The 21450-nt window shown below is 41.3% G+C and overlaps 1 protein-coding gene across 1 annotated transcript; it reads left to right on the forward strand.

The window, feature by feature from the left end:
• Nucleotides 1-5645: 5645 nt before the first annotated feature.
• Nucleotides 5646-12198, forward strand: cd63l.L (Novel Trtraspanin family protein loc733535 [provisional] L homeolog; the record flags this gene model as incomplete). Its single annotated transcript, NM_001097093.1, is given in 7 exon segments — nt 5646-5792; nt 6320-6508; nt 6948-7022; nt 8263-8358; nt 9591-9740; nt 11757-11840; nt 11972-12198. Coding segments are annotated over 7 exon segments (735 nt in total). The 3' UTR covers nt 12038-12198.
• Nucleotides 12199-21450: the final 9252 nt, after the last annotated feature.

The following is a 21450-nucleotide window of genomic DNA, read 5'->3' on the forward strand; positions in this document are numbered from 1 at the left end:
TCAATAAATCAATTGATTTTTTTTTGGAAAAAAAATCCAAAACAAAATTCCAGTTCCCCAAAAACAAACATTTGGCAAGATTGCAATTGGTCAAATGGTAGCCTTGTGATAGGTTCCTAAGGTCTTTTTTTGGGAAAGAATCAAACCCTGATCATCATTGCTATGAGGCCATTCAGCAATGGCAATTAATTCAAATAGGAACACATGCACACCCTAGTGGCCAGTCATAGAAATTGCAGTGTTTAATATAGCAGCATTTGTTGGTATTTGCCTTGTGTAGGGAGGTAAGTACCAAGCAAAGTAAAGTCCCAGACTAGATACAGATATGTAAATGAACATAGTTATAAGGTTAGATTTTCTTTGGATATGGAATCTCTCTGTTGCTAAAAAGTATAGAAAGTGCAGTGCCTTATAGCTCTGGGGTCACCCCATACATATGCCAGTAGTGACGCCAGCCAATCACAGTGCAAGATTCAGTTAATTCAGATGAAAAGCATCAAATTGGCCAGCCTCGTTATTTAGGTTGTGTATTACATACTGTATTACTATGTAGAGCATATCTCCCAGTACAGAGAAGGCCACTCAATGTCAGTGAAATCCCTATTATCCATAATGGTTAAGACATGTACAAGTTGGTTGCACTGGCGGCACAAGGAGTGGAGGCTGAAGGCCTGTGGTATGGGGGATTTTTTTTAGAGAATAATTTTCAGTACAGTTTTCTAAAAAATACTAAAATTTGCCCTATTAGGGTATCTATTATCCCCTACACCTAAATCAGCTAAATTTTTTATACAAATCCCTGGATTTCATGCAGGTTCTCAACATTCCTGACATTGTTTTTCAGTCAAGGAAAGGAAATGCACTTTGGTAAAGTAAGTACACCCAGTATGGCAACTCCAACTCAATAGCCTGTATATAAGAAGTGTAGTGATATTAGTAGATTTACTACTCACAGTCGCACAGCATATAAAAGGTTTGATTTCAGGGAAGTGACTAATTTAACAGAGTTTTACGTCTCCTTTAAACACTGCACTAGGAGACCTGATAAAGGTCCCAAAATAAAACACGGTCCGGGCACAATCTCTGCTCAAATAGCCTATGTATTGGGTCATTGTTATTGCGGAGCATTTAGTCTGGGATTTAATAACAAACTGATGTTGCCAGGGAGATTTTAAAGGGAACATAAACCTTCAGATGTTATGCCCCCATTTCTGTGGTGCTGATTCTTTGGATACAATCTAATAAAGTTCTGCCACTGGTTAGGTGCATTTCGCTGGTGCTTTATCCATATGGAAACCTCTTTCTTTCAGGAATTCTCTGCTGACAGCTGGAGTCATGGAGTCCCCTTACCTAGAGTCCAGAACAGCCCCCTGTAACTTTGTACCATATCCTGTGCCCAACATTGATCCAACACTGTCACTCAGTCATACTGGAAAGCTGCACTGCCCCCAATAAATCCCCACTGGTTCCAAATATTCTGCCTTTAACACACTTAGCAATACCCCGTCTGATAGTTGCTATGTGCATGAGCCCCGTCTAGCCATTTACCACCCTGCTGACCAATCATATTAAGGGATTACACTTTTTGCCAGAACTGACCAATAGCTGCACCCTCTAAAACACCCAGCATCACATCAAAAGCAAGACTTTACCACAGTTACAGATGTAGAGAGATTCCTTGTGCAAGACTCGTCTCCCTCACTCTCAGTGTCACAATTATGTTATTTGCTCAGTTTAAGAATTTCACACATTTAGTAGGATGAACCAGGGGAAGTGTTCCTCACTCAATGGACTCAATGTATCTAATGCTGCTATCCCATTGGTTCCAGAGGCTTTTATTTAATGCCAGTTTGCACTTTAAGCATCCTGCGGATTAAAGGGACCCCTTTGATTCTCTGTACTAAACTGTTCTCTTTCCCATGGTCAGACTGCAACCTCCCTGTTGTTAAAGGAAAACTATACCCCCAAAATGAATACTTAAGCAACAGATAGTTTATATCAAATTGAATGACATATTAAAGAATCTTACCAAACTGAAATATATATTTACATAAATATTGCCCTTTTACATCTCTTGCCTTGAACCACCATTTCGTGACTCTATCTGTGCTGCCTCAGAGATCACCTGACCAGAAATACTACAACACTAACTGTAACAGGAAGAAGTGAGGAAGCAAAAGGCAGAACTGTGTCTGTTAATTGGCTCATGTGACCTTACATGTGGTTTGTATGTGTGCACAGTGAATCTTACGATCTCAGGGGTTGGCCGTTATTTTTTAAAATGGCAATTTTCTATTTATGATTACCCAATGGCACATACTACTAAAAAAGTATATTATTATGCTAATGGTTCATTTACATGAAGCAGGGTTTTACACATGAGCTGTTTTACTCAGTATCTTTTAATAGAGACCTACATTGTTTGGGGGGTATAGTTTTCCTTTAAATGAATACAGGCCACTAAAATCCCTCCCTCGGGGGAGGCCAGGTTGCGTGGTGACCCCTGTAGGATGGTGTGGTGGCCCTCGGGCGGAATCTCCAGTGGGCCCTGCACCCACCAGTCTGACCCTGCACTCTGATTCCCTGTAAGTGCTGGGTAAATATTGCAAGGGATTTCTTTATAGCAGGTAATCTTCATAGATCTCTCCCAGTCCTTTACATATGAAAGGTTGGAATCTGTGATATATGGAATTGTCTTTGAAACTATCTATCTTTGCCATTTACGTATTGACGTAATTTCCATGCACCGTTTTGTATTTAACCGTCTTGCTGTAAAGACAATCGTAAATTGTTAAATGCCAATTTTAGTAAGATGTTTGTTTTGAAGCATCAATAAATAATTTAAAAAAATGTTGAACAGTAGAAATGACAGCACTTTTTTATGTGTAAAAAAGAAAACTTGTAAGGGAAATTGGATTTACTTACCCAGGAGTAGGCTTGTGCCTGACCTTGGGAAAGAGAGCAGCCCAGGAGCAGGAAGAAAAGAATGAGAATGTATCTTACAAATATTAATCCCAGATTCCCCCTGATCACTATGGGAACATTCAAACATTTCTTTTCATGGGACCTTCACATTAAACTAAACATTGGTTACTGGCACATGAAAAAACGGTGTAACGTGATATATACAGAGGCAGTTTTCGTTGCTAAAAGAGTGTAGGGAAAAGAAAGATGTACAAGGGAGAGCAAACCAAACCACTAAATGTTTACAGTACATGCAATCTAACCTTTTGGAACCATAACTATTTCAGATTATGTACATTTTACATGAGATTATAGTCCCTGCGTTTACAGTCTCTCTTTAAGAAGAGATTATAGAGATATTTACAAAGTTATTTTGCCCAAAATATAATTCTGCCGCCCACCACATCTGCCATGTCAATTAAAGGTGCCGCACTGAGGTCTATTGCTCTTGGCATCAAGGGTCAGATGATGCATCACAAGCAGGAATAGACAGATAAAAGAGTTGTGGGAGCACTGTGGAGATTAATAAAGGGTCAGTAAATGCTTCTCTTGTATTTGTCTAATTGGATTAATAGGGGGGGCAGAACTGTTTTCCAGCTCAGGTGGTTTCATTTGCTTTTGTACAGACTTTTACAAACTTGAACTAGTCACTGCATGCTCACCACAACCTTCCCTTCCTCCATCCACTGCCTTTATTCGTCACCTTTCAGGAACCCAGCAGAAGCCTTATGGGCAAAAGAAGTTTGACCTGAGGTATAATGGGGAATGGCATTTAACAGACTAGGAAACACAGAAGAACATTTGTTTATAGGTATTCCTCTGTACTTAGTACAGTTCAGCAGGAGCAGCCCCCGAAATTGCTCATAGCCTTTACAGAGAGCTACCATCAAGTTCTGATCCCCCAATTTTGCATTGACTCTGGCCTTTTCTTTCTGACCCTGTACTAAGGCACATCTCTGAAGACCTGAGAGACTGTTCTTGGGAAGGAAGGGGTTACACAAGACATTCTCTACAGGGGAACAATTGGCTTAGCTATGGCTGCGGGCAGGGACCAGGGGCCCATATATGGTTAGATGTAGGACATGACATATTTGCACGTGGAATGTGTTTTGGGTTCTTATTTATAAACATTCAGTGATTTCCCAATTCTGGGACCTCGTAGCCAAAATAAACCCCGGCCAAAGCAAAGAGTCTGGGATCCTGAGGTTGGATAACAAGATCCACAGCTGCCATTGGCTGAAGCCATATTAACCCTTTAGTACTTAGCTATGTTCTCTCCAGCGCCGAGTGGGTTAAGCTCAGGCTTCTGATGGGGTCAAAGAGTGACTGGGACAGAAGAGGTTAAGGAGAGCAATCAGGGAGGAATGTGCCACTCGGGCCACCATTCAGTGGGGCTTGTTATCACTTGTCAGTGGAATGTACCAACCTGGTAATTATATTAGCCTGGAATGTCAAGCCCCTGTGTGAGAATGTAGAGGTTATCAGAGGTGGCGGAACAATAGGGGATGATGAACCCCCTTATTATCCCCTCAGGGGAGACATTACCCTCATTTCTTCTCCAAGAGGAGCAAATTTGTCTTACTCTCCTTTTCAGTCTCTGCAGCAGGAGATACGGTTATGGGCAGTGACAGTGCAGAACGTATATGCTTTGGTACCTGATACCACCCCTCTCTATGCTTACTTCTCTTGGCTGCTCTCATCCCAGTGTTCACAAAAGGGCATGGCTGGACACTGACAGTCTATTCAGGATTCCTACATTGCTGTGATCCATAAGAATTATGTAAAGCTGACTAAGAGTGCCCTCTATTGTCTAAAAAAATGCACTAACCCGTAAGGAAGTTCTCTGGCAGCCCCTATTGGTAACTAAGGATGTAAGGTGCAGCCCTGTGTGGAGTAAGTTAAATAATACACAGTTTCCCAGTAGTGTACTCAAGCTAAATACTAAAATTATGTGTTATATACTCCATATGAGTAGAGTTTGCGTTCCCTTAGGACTGGCGCAGGCTGGGTTACAGGATCAGATAGGGCTGTCTGCTCTGCTTTTTGCATAAAGGAATTTATCAAGGGGATTCACTTAAAAGTGATGAGGGGGCTAATCTAAGCACTTTTGTAATCTACATTCATTATTTATTTATTTTTAATTCCAAGATATTACTGTTACTATGAATGAATTCTGTTATAACAGCGCCATCTACAGGTCAGTTTCCCACCAGTCTGACCAACAAGTAGTCAAGGAAGTTGTCAGGAGAAAGAAAGAGGCTGCTCTGATGTTCTTCTGGTTAGGAAAGATGCGAGAAAGGTTTCTAATTGTTTTCCTGCACAAGACTTATCGTCAGTTCATGCAGCCACGCTAAATGCTTTTTAATTAACTGCTTAGATATTTCTTGGTAAATGGGCTACAATACCTACCCACTGTCGCTTCAACAGAAAAAAAAACTCTGAACTAGGATGTTAAGTCACAACAATGCCTGAATTGGTTAAACCCCCAAGGGGGTGAGGAGGGAATCCCAGCCTCTCATCAAATTAATCCCCTGTGCCTGTGCCACTTGCCTGGCATTGCAAGAGTTAAAGTAAACCTTCCCCTAATTGGCCTCAGGCTAATTAATGAGAAACATATGATCATTTTACCTGAACTGACCAAATATCCAGCACTTTCTGCACAACAGACCGGCATTACAGAACTTGGTTAGAGTGTCAGCTCATGCGTCAAGCCAAGGGGTGCTTTTGTCACTTGAAGTTGCACTGTAGGGAAAATGGAAAAGATTAATCTTAAGGAAAAACTGCAGTGCATCAAGGTTGGACTTCTGTTTATAATCCTGTTGTTCTGGGTGAGTAGGAAATGGGTGTTCATAATTAGTATTTGCTTCTTTCTGCACTTCTGGTTCTGACTTCTAAAACAATGTAGTAGAAGTTAAATTTCCTTCAGGTCTGTTAATTGTTATCAATGTAAACAGCCTTCCAGAAACCCTTGGCACAACTAATAAACTAAAGCAGAACCATCCTGAACTACAACCCTCAGTTCATCCCCAACAGCTTCTGGTTGTTAATGAACACTGAGCCTTTTAATTAGTTGGAGGCCGCTGAGACTGTTGCCTCTCTTACATATATGTAGAGTAAGGGGATCTCGTTATTTGTATTAATGCATATGAGTGGGAGCTCCCATATTAATCAGGGTGAAGTCTTGGATTGTAGTTGTGTTCTAAAAGCAGAAAATTTAGCTCTCTTTAAGCCTATAGGTTAACGTATGGAAAACAACACTGGCAGGGATTCCTACTACCTCTTAGAAATGTCTGGGTTAATACTCCACAATCTGTAGGTATTTGTACCTATCACAGTGCCTGTGTTCCCATGCCAGGTGACAGGGGTGGTGCTTATCTGCCTTGGTGCCTCTGTTCAGCTGAGACTGACGGACATCTCTGTGGTCCTGTCTGAAACGTCTTCTGGGGCCCCGTTGGTCCTCACAGTAACAGGAATTCTCATCTTCCTCTTATCCGGCTTTGGGGCAATTTCTGTGCTGAAAGAAAATAATTTTCTTATAAAAACAGTAAGTGTGCCCCCCTGGGGAAAACTGGAGGATGGGGAGATATGGGGCCAAGGGGTTAAATACATTGGGGAAATTCTCTTATAAATGTAATTGAGAACAATGGAGTTTCAAAACAAGAATGATTTGCTTCTATAGACCGTTTAGTCCCTATTCGTTCTTATATAGGGGAATCCATTTTCAAGTACACATGTCTCTTCTTCCTTTACATGAGGCAATGTTTTTGTCCTTAGCTTATGGTTTCGGGTTTGGCACCTAAAACTTACATTTATACCAGTGGACCTTTATCGATTTAGTACACTTAGGGGTCTTTATTTTTGATGTGTCCCCTTTTAAAGTTCACTCTGGAAGCTTCTCAAAAAGCAGTGTGAGCCCCATTTTGGCGGGGGGGGGGGGAGTCGGGGACTACTTTAAACAATGGTCAGATGTCATTTTGTTTCAGTTTATAGGGATAATGCTGGTGATCTTCATCATTGAAATTATTGTGGGGATATCTGCCTACTCCTACAGAGAAAAGGTAAGTGCAGGCAAGAAGCAGGGCTATTCATTCTGAATTGCTGTTGCCACGAACCATGTTGAGACTCTTGCAAAAAATAAAATAAAATCCAGAGGTTCTGCAGTTCACTCCCTTTGCCGGTATAGAAATCTGTTCTCCTTCAGATTAATCACAGTAAAAACCTTTCATTCATACAAAGAGATACCAGCGCTGCAAGCTCAGGGATAGACACCAAAGAAATAAAATATAGTGTAGTATTTTCAAATAAGATTTACACCTCTTTGTGCACTTGCTGTATAGTGTGGTGTGATCTCTTCCACCAAGGGGTTTAGTTGCCCTTTACCCGTGATGTTTTAACGGTATACGTGACCACCTCCTGTGTAAGGTAATGGGTACTTACAAACGTTTAGTTATACCACTAGCGTAAAATATAGTTGTTTGTTCAAATCCAGGATATCTTTCAGTTTCTAAAAAGGATATGCTAAAATCGTGTAAAAACTTCTTTAAGAAAATAAAATACAGATTGTACTCACATATGTGTGCTTAAAATAAGCATATATTCAGTCCGTCTGAGGGTTCCCCAGTCCTGCGTTCTACTATAGATGTTAATTGCCTGGCGTTGTTGGTAGGACACGCGTTCTTGGTCTCACCCTGATGACGTAATTGTGTCTGGCTTGGGAAGTGCTATGTATATAGTACTTTTTGACCCTAGTGCTGCTAGTGTATCTTTTCCCATTTGGTATAATGTGAGCAAAACCTTAGCACTTGGTGTTTTGATGTTGAGACTCTTGCCTCATCCAACAGCACTCTGCAGGTTACCTGGGGTGGTAAAAATAGGTCCTGGAGATGGAATACTAAAACCAGAATATTGTCTTTTTATTATGGTATCTCTTGGGTCAAGGGTATGAGCAAATGTAGGGGGCTGCTCCTGCTGAATTGTGCATAGTACTATGCTGCCATAGTTTTATGGTATCTCTCTCCACTAAAAAGTTAAGCATGGGGTGGGGCAGCATTGTGAAGGGTGACACAGAAGCCAGCATTACATTGATTGTTCTTAGTATTATTTAGCAGCACTTTACTGGCTTTATCCTGACATCATTATGGTATCTCTACTATAGGGGGCTGTTCCTGCTGAATTGTGCTCAGTACATGGGAATATCTATGCCACCATAGTTCTTTGATGTCTCGTGATTGTTTCCTTTAATCCATTTAATCCTCCTGTGCAATACCTCATGGTGACTGATGGTTTTTCTACATTTAGCTACAAACTGACATTTCCAGGAGATTTCAGCAGATTCTCAGTAAATACGGAACTGATGGGCAACTCACCCGGAGCCTGGACTACGTGCAGCAGGAGGTGAGATATGATTATACTTGCTCGTGTATAAAACATGAAGACATCAGTTTCTTTTAAATGTTTTGCACAGTAGAACCTCAATGACTCGGCAAAGCCTATCCACATGCTGGGCAGGCTCACATTAACTGCAGTATAGGATTCTTAATGTATATATGTATATATAGTATACATACATAAATACACACACGTGTATAGATATAAAGAGAGTGAATCATTGTTTTACCGCACACCACTCTAATTAACAAATGACCCAGGTGCTACTTACAGAAATGTAGTAAATGCAGATCCGTGTAGAGTGAGTGCACACCGGGAGCCTTCAAAAAGGTATTTTTAAAGAAAACCATTTTTATTAGGAAAATGTAAAAACAGCCCAACGTTCCTTGGTCTAGAATGATAAAGGTCAAGACATAGTGTTGATAAAGGTCTTAGATGGAGACCGAAACGTTGGCCTGTCTTTACATTTTCCTAATATTATGGGGGGGGTTTTTTTTAAACTTTTTTCAAGGCTCCTCTTTTTCCCCATGCCTGAACTGCTGGGAGTTGCTGGCTGTAAGTGCTGTTGGTGACATTACTTTCCTGCCAGGCACTGGGTTTTGGGTTTGATCAAATCCAGATGGTGGAGACCTGGTGGAAAACCATTTCATTACACATCAAAGGGGCCGCAGATCATTGTGGTTTCTGCATTTCCTGCTCTGGGGATGCAACTCCCAAACACTCCCTGCAGTCTGTGATACTGAGTATGATGTGGTTAATGGAGAATGGCAGCCGAGCTGGGGTGGGGTTGGGTGCTGGGATTTAATTCTCATTCTATGCTATTTCTACCACGGGGGGGCAAACAAAAGGAAAGAACCAGAGTTGCATGTTAGCCTGCTTGCCAGTGATGGCTTCTAGTCAAAACCATACTTGCCACACCCACTATCTGATTGGATGGCATAGCAATCTGCACGTGAAACCAAGAACCATTGAACTTAGTCTGAGGGTCTCTGGGGTCCAATAAATTTCTAAAACGACATGAGATTTGGGGATTTCCTCTAACCTCCTGACACATGATTAGAGTAGAAACGGGGAACTGCTTGGAGAGGGAATTATTTTTTGGCCACATGGGAAACCGTTCCACCTAGTTGACCTCTTGAGCCCAATTCATGTGCTGTTCCATCTAACTTCATGCGAAGGCCATCCAGTGGCACATCACTGGCATGACCCTCTTTATGCCCACATTTCTCATTACACAGTTCCGCTGCTGTGGGGCAAAGAACTTCACAGACTGGATGAATGTCACAGTTGCCCTGTTTTCATCCTCTGTGCCCAAGAGCTGTTGCCGCAAAGTCACCCAGAAATGTGGAGAGAAGGTGATGGAGCATCAAGATAAGATCTTCCTGGAGGTAAGTACTCTGTCTGCTGCCCTGCTCCCCTGTCACTCTTTGTGCTCAGGTCTGGACTGGGAGTCAAAATAGGCCCTGGCATTCCAAGTACAGAGAGGCCCTAACAGCCCACTAAATAATGACTTTCTATGGCATATTACAGCAGCCCCTCTGGCATTTGCCAAAACACACAGATTGCCAGTCCAGGCCTGGCTCAGTCGTATAATGCACCTATGAGCAAACTTAGGAAGCTGTTCCTGCTGAATTGTGCTTAGTACATGGGGATATCTATGCTGCCATAGTTTTATGGGATCTCTCTGTATAGACTAACATAGGGCTGTCCTGTTTTTTTGTTACTGGTCAATTACTCTTAAGTGAGGTCTGACTATGCCAACAGTGGAGTCATGCAAGGCTGAAACTGCAGCTGAGTCTATAACACCTTTATAGAAACCATGGCAACAGAGGGAAGAGTAAGTTACACAGTTAACTTAGTGTTCTCTTGGGACTGGTACGAAGATGGGATAAAGGGTGGGTTAGTGGCCCTGTTATTAGTCTGGGTACAAAAGAGAGGTTGGAATGGGGAGCTGAGCTGAATGTTAAACTCGTATTTGGTTCAACGCCATGAATGATTTGCACTACTGTCAAGGACTGGTGGCTTCAGCAGAAGGGGGGCTAAGGGCCTGGGATATTGTTAGAGTTGGACACAGAGCAGGAGGAAGAAAGAGATGAGAAGGCAAGTTGGCTGGTATGTGGTTTACTATATTCTCTCATTTTTCAGAAGGATGAAAATAAGCCCAAGGGCCCTTTGTGGCCCAAATAAAAGGTACAATGTGTTTCAGGGAAGGGAAAACCTATTTAATGGCTTCAAAATGGCATCCTTCCTGACTTGTCTCTCTAAACTATATAAATATGCTCCCAAAGCACAGGAACCCACAGCTTCTCATTTGAGGCATGACTGTAATAATATGCAGCGTGGGTGGTCCCTGGATTTATAACTATTAAGAGCAACATTGTCTTCTGAGATTGTGTTCCATTAGACGAATACAAAGGCAAAATAAACATGATTATAGATATTTGCCTTAAATGCCTCGCCGGAGGTGGGGGGGTAGTTTATTAATAGGGTCTAATCCAGGACAAATTTTGAGCATAGTAGACTTCTTTATTTACCCCCCCCCCTCAAATTCATGTTAATGGTAAGAAACCATAATCCTTGGTCACATCTGCACCAGCCCCTAAACTTGCTTATAGCCAGTACAGAGAGATACAATAAAACTATGGCAGCATAGGTATTGCCTGTATTATATAATTCAGCAGGAAAAGCCCAATAAGGTTTTTAGTTGCTGTTTTCATTTGTGCTTGAGGTGCGACAGAACTAGAGGGGGTGCGCAGACCATTAGTGTTTCTGGCTGTACATGGGGTTTATTTATATGAAGCCTGAGTTTGTCTCAGAAAGAACCAAAAGCTTTAATGGAAAATAAGACAGAGGTGGAAATGAAATACTTAGTTTACAGTTTGGGTGCCCAGGGGAGACCAAGAGCTGAAAGGTGGAGTTGGTGAGGGAGTATATTGGGCATGGTCACTCAAGTAAGGGTGAGCTGTAGTATTACTGTTCTTATTGATACAACTGGGCTCTGCTTAGTGACAATATTAATGAGAGAGAATATACTGGGCTGACCAGGGGGGATACCCAATGGCAACCCATTACTTGCCCAGGTACATTACTCATACTCTCCATGTCCTGTGTTTGGGCTGCTCTCTTCCCCATGGTCAGGTGAAAAGGGGGGCATGGTACTGAAAGTGTCAAGTGAGACTATTTCCATTGGAATTTGCTTTTTGCAAGAGAAAGCAGTGTTAATTATTTTGATAGAACAAGAAATCCCTCTAAGCAAAACACCTTTTCCCTGGATTTAATCCCCACCACCTGTGTGCATGGGAATAGAGCAGCCTATACATGGGATTAAACTACTGTGTATTGTGCTTCAGCCCCTTTGCTGTCTGGTTTAAGTCTTAATCAGTAAGCCCAATTTCTTGTTCCAGGGTTGTGTCACCAAAATGAAAACGTGGATCTCGGAACATGTTAATGTCATTGGAGCAGTGGGTGTGGGACTGGGGTTTGTACAGGTAAGGGGTATGAAGCCGGAGTGACCCTTGGTATCCCAGAGTTCCCTGTTGCATGTGGCCATGACTGTGTATGTATTTTCTGGCTTTAGATGTAACCCAGTTCTTTCCTTTCTGTCCTGTTGTACTCACAGCTCTTCGGGATTCTCCTGTCCTTTCTGTTGGTGAAGATCCTGCAGGAGAATTATGTGTCACTGTAACCTGTGGTGGGAGGATCCAGCTCAGGGTGTTGCTTGGGTTCAATCATAAAATATTTAATTTAAAGGAACTTTTCAGAGCAAGTGCCCAAATATAGGCAGTCTGTATTTTGCTTTATTGACTGTCATTGGATAATAGTTATTAAACACAATCTGTCTTCAAATGAATGTGTAGTGCAAATCATTTATTCATTTCAGTCCAGTCCATAAAGGTTTTAACTTATTTTAAAAAATTCTTATGTATTTCTTTTAAAATGCCTGGGAGATGAGGAACGTCTTGAGACATAATTCTTAGTGTAAGGTTCACCTTTATGTTAACTTTTAGTATGTTCTAAAATGGCTAATTCAAAGCAACTTTTCAAGTGGCCTTCATTTTTTTTTATTTTGTATAGGTTTTGAATTATTTGCCTTCTTCTTCTTCTGATTCTTTCTCATTGACTCCCATCTAAAAATAAATGCTCTAAGGCTACAGATGTAATGATATTGTTACTTTTTATTACTTTCTATTCAAACCCTCTCCCATTCATATCGGAGTCTCTTGATTAAGTCAATATGTGGTTGCTAGGGTAATTTGGATCCTAGCAACCAGAAATTGCAAACTGGAGAGCTGCTAAATAACCATAAAAAAAACCTCGGAATAATCATTCTCTACATCATACTAAAAGTTAATTTAAAGGTGAACAACCCCTTTAAAGGAGAAGGAAAGGTTAAAACTAAGTAAGCATTATCAGAAAGGTCCATCTAAATATACCAGTAAACCCCCAAAGTAATGCTGCTCTGAGCCCCCTGTCAAAAGGAACACTGCATTTCTTTCCTTCTATTGTGTACTCATGGGCTTCTGTATCAGACTTCCTGCCTTCAGCTTAAATCTCATTGCCCTGGGCAAGAGCATGCTCAGTTTGCTCCTCTTCCCCCGCCCTTCTCTGCTGTAATCTGAGCCCAGAGCAGGGAGAGACTCGGGCAGGAAGTGATGTCACACCATGCTAATACTGCAGCTCCTATCCTTAACAAACAGAGAGTTTCTAGAGCTTTTTACTCAGGTATGGTAAAACATTCTACAGAATAAATATAGCATTCTAGCTTGCACTATTGCAGCTAATCTATTGGAAATAAAATGCCTCCGTAGCTTTCCTTCTCCTTTAACAAATATTTAGAATAGGAAAGTTAAAACTGGGGGCCAGAGATAATGTTTAATAAGGATGGGCACCACCTGAAGTTAATAGACTTAGGGTAAGGCCAGACGAGGAGATTCGGGGAGGTTTTGTTGCCTGGCGACTTATTGCCATGTCTTTTGCGCGACTTATCTCCCCAAACTGCCTCAGCGGTTTTTCCCCATAGGCTACAGCGCAAAATCGCCTGTGAGGCAACTTTGGGCGATTATTGAAAACACATTGCTGCCTGTGCATTAGTTCAGGCGATTTTGCGCTGTAGCCTATGGGGAAAAACCGCTGAGGCAGTTTGGGGAGATAGTCGCGCAAAAGACGTGGTGATAAAACCTCCCCGAATCTCCTCGTCTGGCTTTACCCTTAAGAGCAACAGAGTGAGTCTGTGACTTCTTCTAGAACTTTTGTCTAGTTTTTGAACTTAATTGTTAGGGGGGCTGCTTTAAGCTTAGGACTATCCCATAAATATTTCCCTTTATATCAATGTAATATTGCACCTTACCATGTACAAAACCCTTTGTTCTATGCATTGGTATAAAGATAATGATCTTGTGTATTAATATCTAGTATTGTGCTGCCAAATGCCCTGCACCCAAGGCCTTGGCACACACAGCTGCAAATGCAAATATGAGCTGGGTGCCAGACTAGTACAGACAGGGTCAAACATGTGCCCAGGGCTGACATTTCTTTCTTCAACAACCCTCTATCAGTTGTTAAATAGGAAACTAAATCTGCCTCAGCCACCTCACAATATGTTCCTTCCCTACTGCAATATGTTCCTTCCCCATTCCAACTAAAACTTTGGTTAATGATCACTATATTTCATTCTATAGCCATCTAGACTATTTTGATCCCATTAATTATTTACTCATTCCCACCCCTCTTGGTAGGGAATCCCATAACCAGACTGCCCTTACAGTAAAGAAAACCCCCTTTGGTGATGGTGAAATCTCCTTTCCACCAATGAATCACTCATTTTCCCCCTCTCCTGGTAGGGAATCCCATAACCTGATTGCTCTTACAGTAAGGGTAGAGACACACACTCAGATTCGTGGAGATTAGTCGCCCAACGTCAAATATCCTCTTCTTCTGGGCGACTAATCTTAAACTGCCTCCCACCAGCTAGAATGTAAATCGCCGGCGGGATGGCAATCAGTGAGCTTCATTTTCCGAAGTCACCAGAAATTGCCTCATGAGGAAACTTCGGAAAAAGAAACAATCCGCTTGCCATCCCACCGGTAATTTACATTCTAGCCAGCAGGAGGCAGTTTGGGGAGATTAGTCGCCCCGAAGAAGAGGCGATTTGTCGCTGGGCAACTGAATCTTCACGTGTGCCATTACCCTTAAAAACGCTTCCTATGCTGATGATGAAATCTCCTATCCTGCTCTACTCATACACTCATACACTTATGGGCAATTTATTAGAGGTTGAGATGAATTTATAGTGCACTGGAAAATCAGTGCTTAATAGTTATCACTGTGTTCATGTATGGAAAAATAAGGTATCGATTTGGGAGTGAATCTATTCAGGAAACATTACTTAATGCAGAAGGTTTTTTTGTTACTTTGTTTTCCTACCTTGAAGGCATAGAAAATAACTGTATAATTCTGTGTCTGCAGAATAAATCCAAGCACAATGATATCCCGGCCCCTGTGCCAGTAGTGTCTGTACTGGGTGGCATTGCCGTGGGTGCTCTGTTAAACTTAAACAATGCTACAGAGATGCCAAAGCTTTAATATTCAGCATATAAAGCATTTATATACCATGCGTGACTCAATATACTTATTCGCTGGCTGCAGTTCAAGCTTTCCTGGTCCTGTAGCCAAGCTGGATATCTGAAGTTCTCTCCCAGTACAGTAATGTGCAGCTAATGGAAGAGAAATAGACTGTAAATGCTCTGTAATCATTCCTGAAATGACTGAGCTGCCCCCTACCAAGAAATGGTATTACTTCAATAATATGAGTTCTGTTCCCTGAACAGTGTAAGGAATACCTGATGATGGTGTTCAGGAGCCCCAAAACCTATAGGTTGACAGCCTTAACTCCACATCATAAACCATTGTATTGCTCCATCACTAATGCTGCTGCCAATGGAAAAAGCAGGAGGTCACAATTTCCTTAAACTCCTATTATATCTGCTGCAAAACTTGCTACACAAATTCTTGCCACTGTGAGCTGCTTTTTTGGGGGGTACATAAAGAGAAGCCTTACAGGGAATAGGTTAGCATCACTATCTGGATCAGTAGGGCTTATGTCAAGCATTGCCCCATGTATGCAAACCTCTTGCATGAAATTTAAAAGCAAGGACATGTTGAGCCATGCCTAGGGTTGCCACCTGGGTGATCCCAATGTTAATAGGGAAAAAGGATAAATATATAGGAAAGCCGGTATTTTTTTCGAGATGCTACAGCTATGGTTGGTTAAAAGAAAGTAGCAACATACATGAAGGTAAATTTGTTGTACAGTCTTAGTACATCTCAATCCTTGCACCTTCCTATGTCTGATGCACTTATTTGTAGCATTGCTTTGCAAACTTACATCTTTGCCCCTCTCCTTGACATCACTGCCCCCCCATGATGTCATGATGCCCCCCCAGCTGGTAAGTTTGTTTTTAAAAGGTGAAACCCCTAATTACAGCTCAGTTATGCTCAGACAAAGCCCTACCTACTTCCAGGCAAACTCTACCTTTTTGAAATACAAAATTTGGAACTACCCTCTTTAGGACAACAGGTAATGAGAGCAATGGGAAAAAGAGCAGCCCAGGAGCAGGATGTACAAAGAATGAGCTCTTTAGCTTGCAAAATACTGGTAGGAGAATGTATTCCCCCTTCCCAGGGACAGGCTAGCCACATGATTGGGGGGGGGCAGTTCCAATGAAAGTGTAGACCCAATGAGTAGGGAAGTAGGTAGGTGAGCCAGTGAGTAACAGGGGGAAGGGGGTTGTGGCAGCATCTGTGTTGGGGGGGAGGTTGTGGGTGTGAGCAGACAGGGAGAAAGCTGGTGGGGTGGCAGTATTACTTGGCACACCTCTGCCCAAGGAGCTGGTTCCTGCCTGACCATGGGAAAGCAAGCAAGCCAGGAGTTTGAGGTAGAGAGAATCAAGAGTGATATACTGGGAGATTAGGTTAGCCTCACTTACATAGAGGAAGGGACCAGCCCAGGAGTAGTACTTTGTACAGTGGGGACAAAATGTTATCAAAAGAAGCAGCACAAACACAGGAGATACGCAGGCAAATATTTCTCAGAAATCAGGAACCTCATCTGAGAACCACAAAATCCTGAACTTTGGTTCAGGAGACAATCTGTGACTAGAAGACAACACTCGCTCCCATTAAGGCACTCCACTCCAAAAGAAAAATTCCTCAGTCAGTCTCGTTTCTTTTAAAAAGTCCTTCCTGACTCCGAGATGGCAATCGGACCATTCCATGGATCAAATTTGTACTAATAGTGATTTTCTGTAACCCTGTATTTCCTCACTTGATGGCTAAAAAAACATCCAAACCCCTTCTTGAAGCTATCTAATGTATTTGTAGGTACAACTGAGTAAGGGTGAGAATTCCACAGCTTCCCAGCTCTCACTGTACCTACCTATTACAAATATTAATATGGAATCTCATTTCTTATCAGAATGGGTGCCCTCACGTATGCTGGAAGGAGCTACCGGTAAATAAAGCATCAGAGAGTTTATTATATGCTCCTTTTATATATATAGAGAGAGAGAGAGAGAGAGAGAGGTAAAGAAGCTCGCACTCACAGGTCTTATCAAAATCCAAAATGGTGTTTATTCAGTAAAAAGCAACTAACGTTTCGGCTTGCACTCAAGCCTTTCTCAAAGTATATCATATCTTCTCATAACCAATCCCAAGTTGACCAGCCTTTCATTTCCTTTACCAGCTTAGTTGCCCTTCTTTGGACTTTCTCCAATTCAATAACGTCCCGTTTGAGCACTTGTGACCAAAACTGAACAGCATATTCTATATGAGTCCTAACCAGTGCTCTTTAAATGGAAGAATGATCCCCTCCTCCCATGAATTGTGCCCTTTTTAATACAGCGCAAAACCATGTTTGCCCTTGAAGCTGCTGACTGGCATTGCTTGCTACAGCCAAGTTTATTATTAGCTAGGTTTATTACTTGCCAGGTCTCCAAGCTAAAGCTGCTCAGATGAGTAGTGAAACGTCTTCAATGATTACTCAGCAAGTCCAGTTGTTTTAGAATTACTTATATTAGATATTGTTATTCAACAATTTTATAGACTTTTTTCCCCCTTAACTCTCCTAATTCCCTCAATATATTTGAATATTTACAATAAATCTTAACTCTTCCCTCTATGCAGCAAAAAGCTCTGGCTCCCTGCCCTCTGTGCCCTTGCCACATCTGAGAGCTCTTTGCATGAAGACATAGAATTTAATGGCAGAATAAAAAGTAGTCCTTTTAATCTTCTTATCAAACTCTCAGATGCAGGCCTGAACTGACAATCTGTGGATTCTGGCAATGTCAGAGAGCTGCTGTATGATGCCCTGGAAATGCATTATTTATTGGACTGGTGGGGCTGTTTCAGCCTGTGTGTACCTGAAATGCCAGGGCCTATTTTAATTCTCAGTCCAGGCCTGCTCAGATGACATCCCTTTTAAAAATAAATAGGTCAACATGCGAACCCCACAAAATCTTTCATGTTGACCGTAACTGCCTTACACGAGTGCTCTACTTAGCACAAATCTGATCACTAAAAGGTGACACTGTTATTAATTCCCATCATTTCACTCAATACACAAAGAAAGGTTTTTGATTCCATCTCATTAATATACAAATATATATTTATTCATAACTGATGTAAAGTAAAAAAATATATATAACAATATATAAATATAAACACATATTTTGAGATTGTCCTCCGGTCTAGGGATCATCACATTCCACTGAATGGTGCCGGAAACATGATGTTAGGTTTGTGAAAAATGTTGGTTTCTTGGATTTCCCACTCTTCTTCTTTCTGGTGTCTCTGAGATTTTGAATAAATTGGAAGAAGCGGATAATCTTCTTTTTCTTCTTCCTCTTCTCAGGAAAAGAAACAACTTCTGTCTCTTGGCTCTCAGTGGGTTCTGTAGTCAGCACAGTGATATCTAGATCCTTATTATAGACACAACTATTGCTCATACAAGGTTTTGCCTGGGGAATATCTTCATGGCCAACCTTATCAATCTCTTCACTGCAACCATCTAAAAGCAATATTTCTTCTATGATTGCAGAATATAATGGGTCCACTTTTTCGTCAGCAGAGTTTTCTCGCTCCACAATCTCCTGCACAGACTCTATTGGCTCCACAAGCTCTTGAGCAGAATCTCTTTGCTCCGGGCTGACCGTGGGTTGTGGTTCTGGTTGTTTTTTGGCCCTTTTGTGTTTCTTTTTGCCTGCTTTCTTTCTTTGGCTGACTGGTTTTTCCTTTTTGTTGGCTAGTGTCTTTACCAACATGCTTCCCAAAGAAAGTACAGAGCACATGAGAGACAGAACTGCTGCTGATATGACAGACACTGCAGTTAATATGACAGTTTGGCTGATATCTCTCATTTGCCTTCTGTTCTCCTATACAGAAAGATAAGACAGTCATTATACAAACTGTTATTACCCACAGGAGGGTAATATGAGAATGAGTTAATTAGGGTCTGTGTTTATCCTGCTCTAAATTCCCCCAAATTTGAAGTGTACTCACCTTGCTCCGCAGATGTAACACAACAAGACTCAGGAAAAGCACCACAACATTGCTGATGTAAAGGCTTTGTAGGCAATTAAATGCTTGAGTGTCTTCTAGCTCGGCCTCTGGAGGAATAACTTGGCTTGAATGGCCGCTTCTGAAGATATTGGGGAATATCCACCAGAAGGGCAGTAGAACTCCTCCCATTTTCACAATAAAGAGCAAGAGAAAAACTGAGAGTGTCAGTTCTCTGCTGTTCCAGAAATATAACCAAACCAGGAAAAGCCACAGTAAAACATCGGCACAGATGAACTGTAGGATGGCAGCGGTCTCATCTTCCCAGGAACTGTCTCCATCCGTCTGCCATATAGGTTTGGAGTTATAGAGAGGCTCTTCCATCATATCCAATCCACTTCCATAAGATACATGGGGGATTAAGTAGCTGGAGATAAGAATCCAGTAGATCAGTTGATTTTGATGCATTTTGAAATTAAAATTTGAGATAAAAAGACAAAATAACAGCAACAAGTAGGTGAGATCCATCACTACTCGATGCAAACAATGATTTGACAGTTATACAGCCTGAGATACTAAAGGGTTGGTGGGCAGCATTGTGATGTAACAGTCATTGTGATGTCATCATTCAGCTGAGTCCTAGGAAGCAAGATTTAAAGCAACAGTTCAGTGTAAAAATAAAAACTGGTTAAATAGATAGGCTTTGCAAAATAAAATAGTTTGTTATATAGTTAGTTAGCCATAAATTTAATCTATAAAGGCTGGTGCAGTCGGATATCTGATGTAATAGCCAGAACCCAATTTCCAACTTTACATCTCTCTAACTTTTAGTCAGCGATATAAAGGGGAACCACATGGGACATAACTGTTCAGTGCGTTTGTTTTGGATCCTTAGCATGAAGGTCTGATTAGGAAGTAAGAGGTTATGACCCATATGGCTCCCCCCTCAAGTCACTGATTGTACTGGTGACCAATCAGAGAGCTGCAAAGCAGGAAGTTGGGTTCTGGCTACTAAGTTAGACATCCGGTCACTCCATCCTTTGTAGATTACATTTTGACTAAATAACTATATTGAAAAATGCTTTATTTTGCTCAGCCTATTTATCCCGTTTTTATTTTTCCATTGAACAATCCCGGCTTGAAAGAACCAGTTACCATTTTGTATATTCCTTCTTAAGGATACAGACTAATAAGGACCTGACATGGAAATTTATGAAATGAAAAAATTCTATTTCATTAATATTTATATGAATTAAATGTTTGCAGTGTTATCTCATAATTTAACCAAAATAATGCTTAATTTTCTTATCCACAGGCAAAACATTATGTCATACGTCATACTCATAAATAATGTGGAATGTCACATACAATGACCTACATTGCAATATTGCTTCGCATTGTGAACCTTAAACAATAATACTCTCAGTAATATGTCTCCTCATTATTTATATTGTCTCCATCATTCTCTTATGATAGTTATCTCATAATTTTACATAAAACCCCCCAAAAAACCATTACAGATTCTGTGGAAATAACTTTCCTTAAACAGCTGTTTCCCTAGCCCTGAATAGTGGTGCTCTTGTTCCTCTGTTCATTCCCTTGATGCACGTTTATATCATGTCCCCCGTGCAGTCTAACTCAGTGGTTTCTGAGATATTTGCAGTTTTTGACTACTAAAAGCAGACATGGCTCAACAGCAAATTAATGTAAATTGCAAAAGTGCTCAGTGAAGCACATTGTGTAAGTTCATTAATTTTGGGGGGTTTGGGTCCCCTTTAGCTGTATAAGTTAGGGCTGATGGCCTACTTCACCCCTTGTGGTTCCCATTTATATGAAGATGTAGTTGCGTCCCAGCAGTGTTTGGTGCTTTCCTGTGCCTCAGTGAACACAGAGTGAGCTGCATTTCTTCTTGTGCTCCCCTGGGGCAGATCGCATGAAAGCTTCACCGTAGGAGAATGTTGTTAGAAATGCCCATGTATAAGATTTTTTAGTCCCAAAATGCCATTTTGCGTGTTATCAGTCTGAAGTACCTGTGCCATTGGTCTTAGTTATTTCATCATCAAATAAATGGAAGCTGCAGGAAGCAGGGTGTGGCTTTTTTCATCTGGCTAAAATGCGCCACATTCGCCATTTATTGTGAAGCCCAGCCATTCTCACTTCCCTCCTCTGTTCAGTTTGCTGTATTAATGTTTTGCTAGAGACAGGGATCACAGCATGTAGCAGTGGCCTATAGTTCAGTGCTAATATTGTATCTCTTCCATCAACACCTAAAGGCAACTATACACTGGCAAACATCGCATGCTATCCAACTGGGCAGGTCTGTGGGCTGAAGGGCAGATAGAGTACGACAGCCATACAACGTATGGCCAGATTTCTACTGTTGAGATCATTTTAACAGACAGCCTTAATAATGTAATTTACTTATTTATAAAGTAGAAGTGGAAGGGTGGTTTTGCTTTTACACAAACATACCATAAGTTAGGTGAATCGTATGAACTAAAATGTCTGTTTAAACAACCCCCACCCTTCTGCCTTATAGACAAGTAG

The sequence above is a fragment of the Xenopus laevis genome, chromosome 9_10L (genome assembly GCF_017654675.1).
Source record: "Xenopus laevis strain J_2021 chromosome 9_10L, Xenopus_laevis_v10.1, whole genome shotgun sequence".
Classification (NCBI taxonomy): domain Eukaryota; kingdom Metazoa; phylum Chordata; class Amphibia; order Anura; family Pipidae; genus Xenopus; species Xenopus laevis.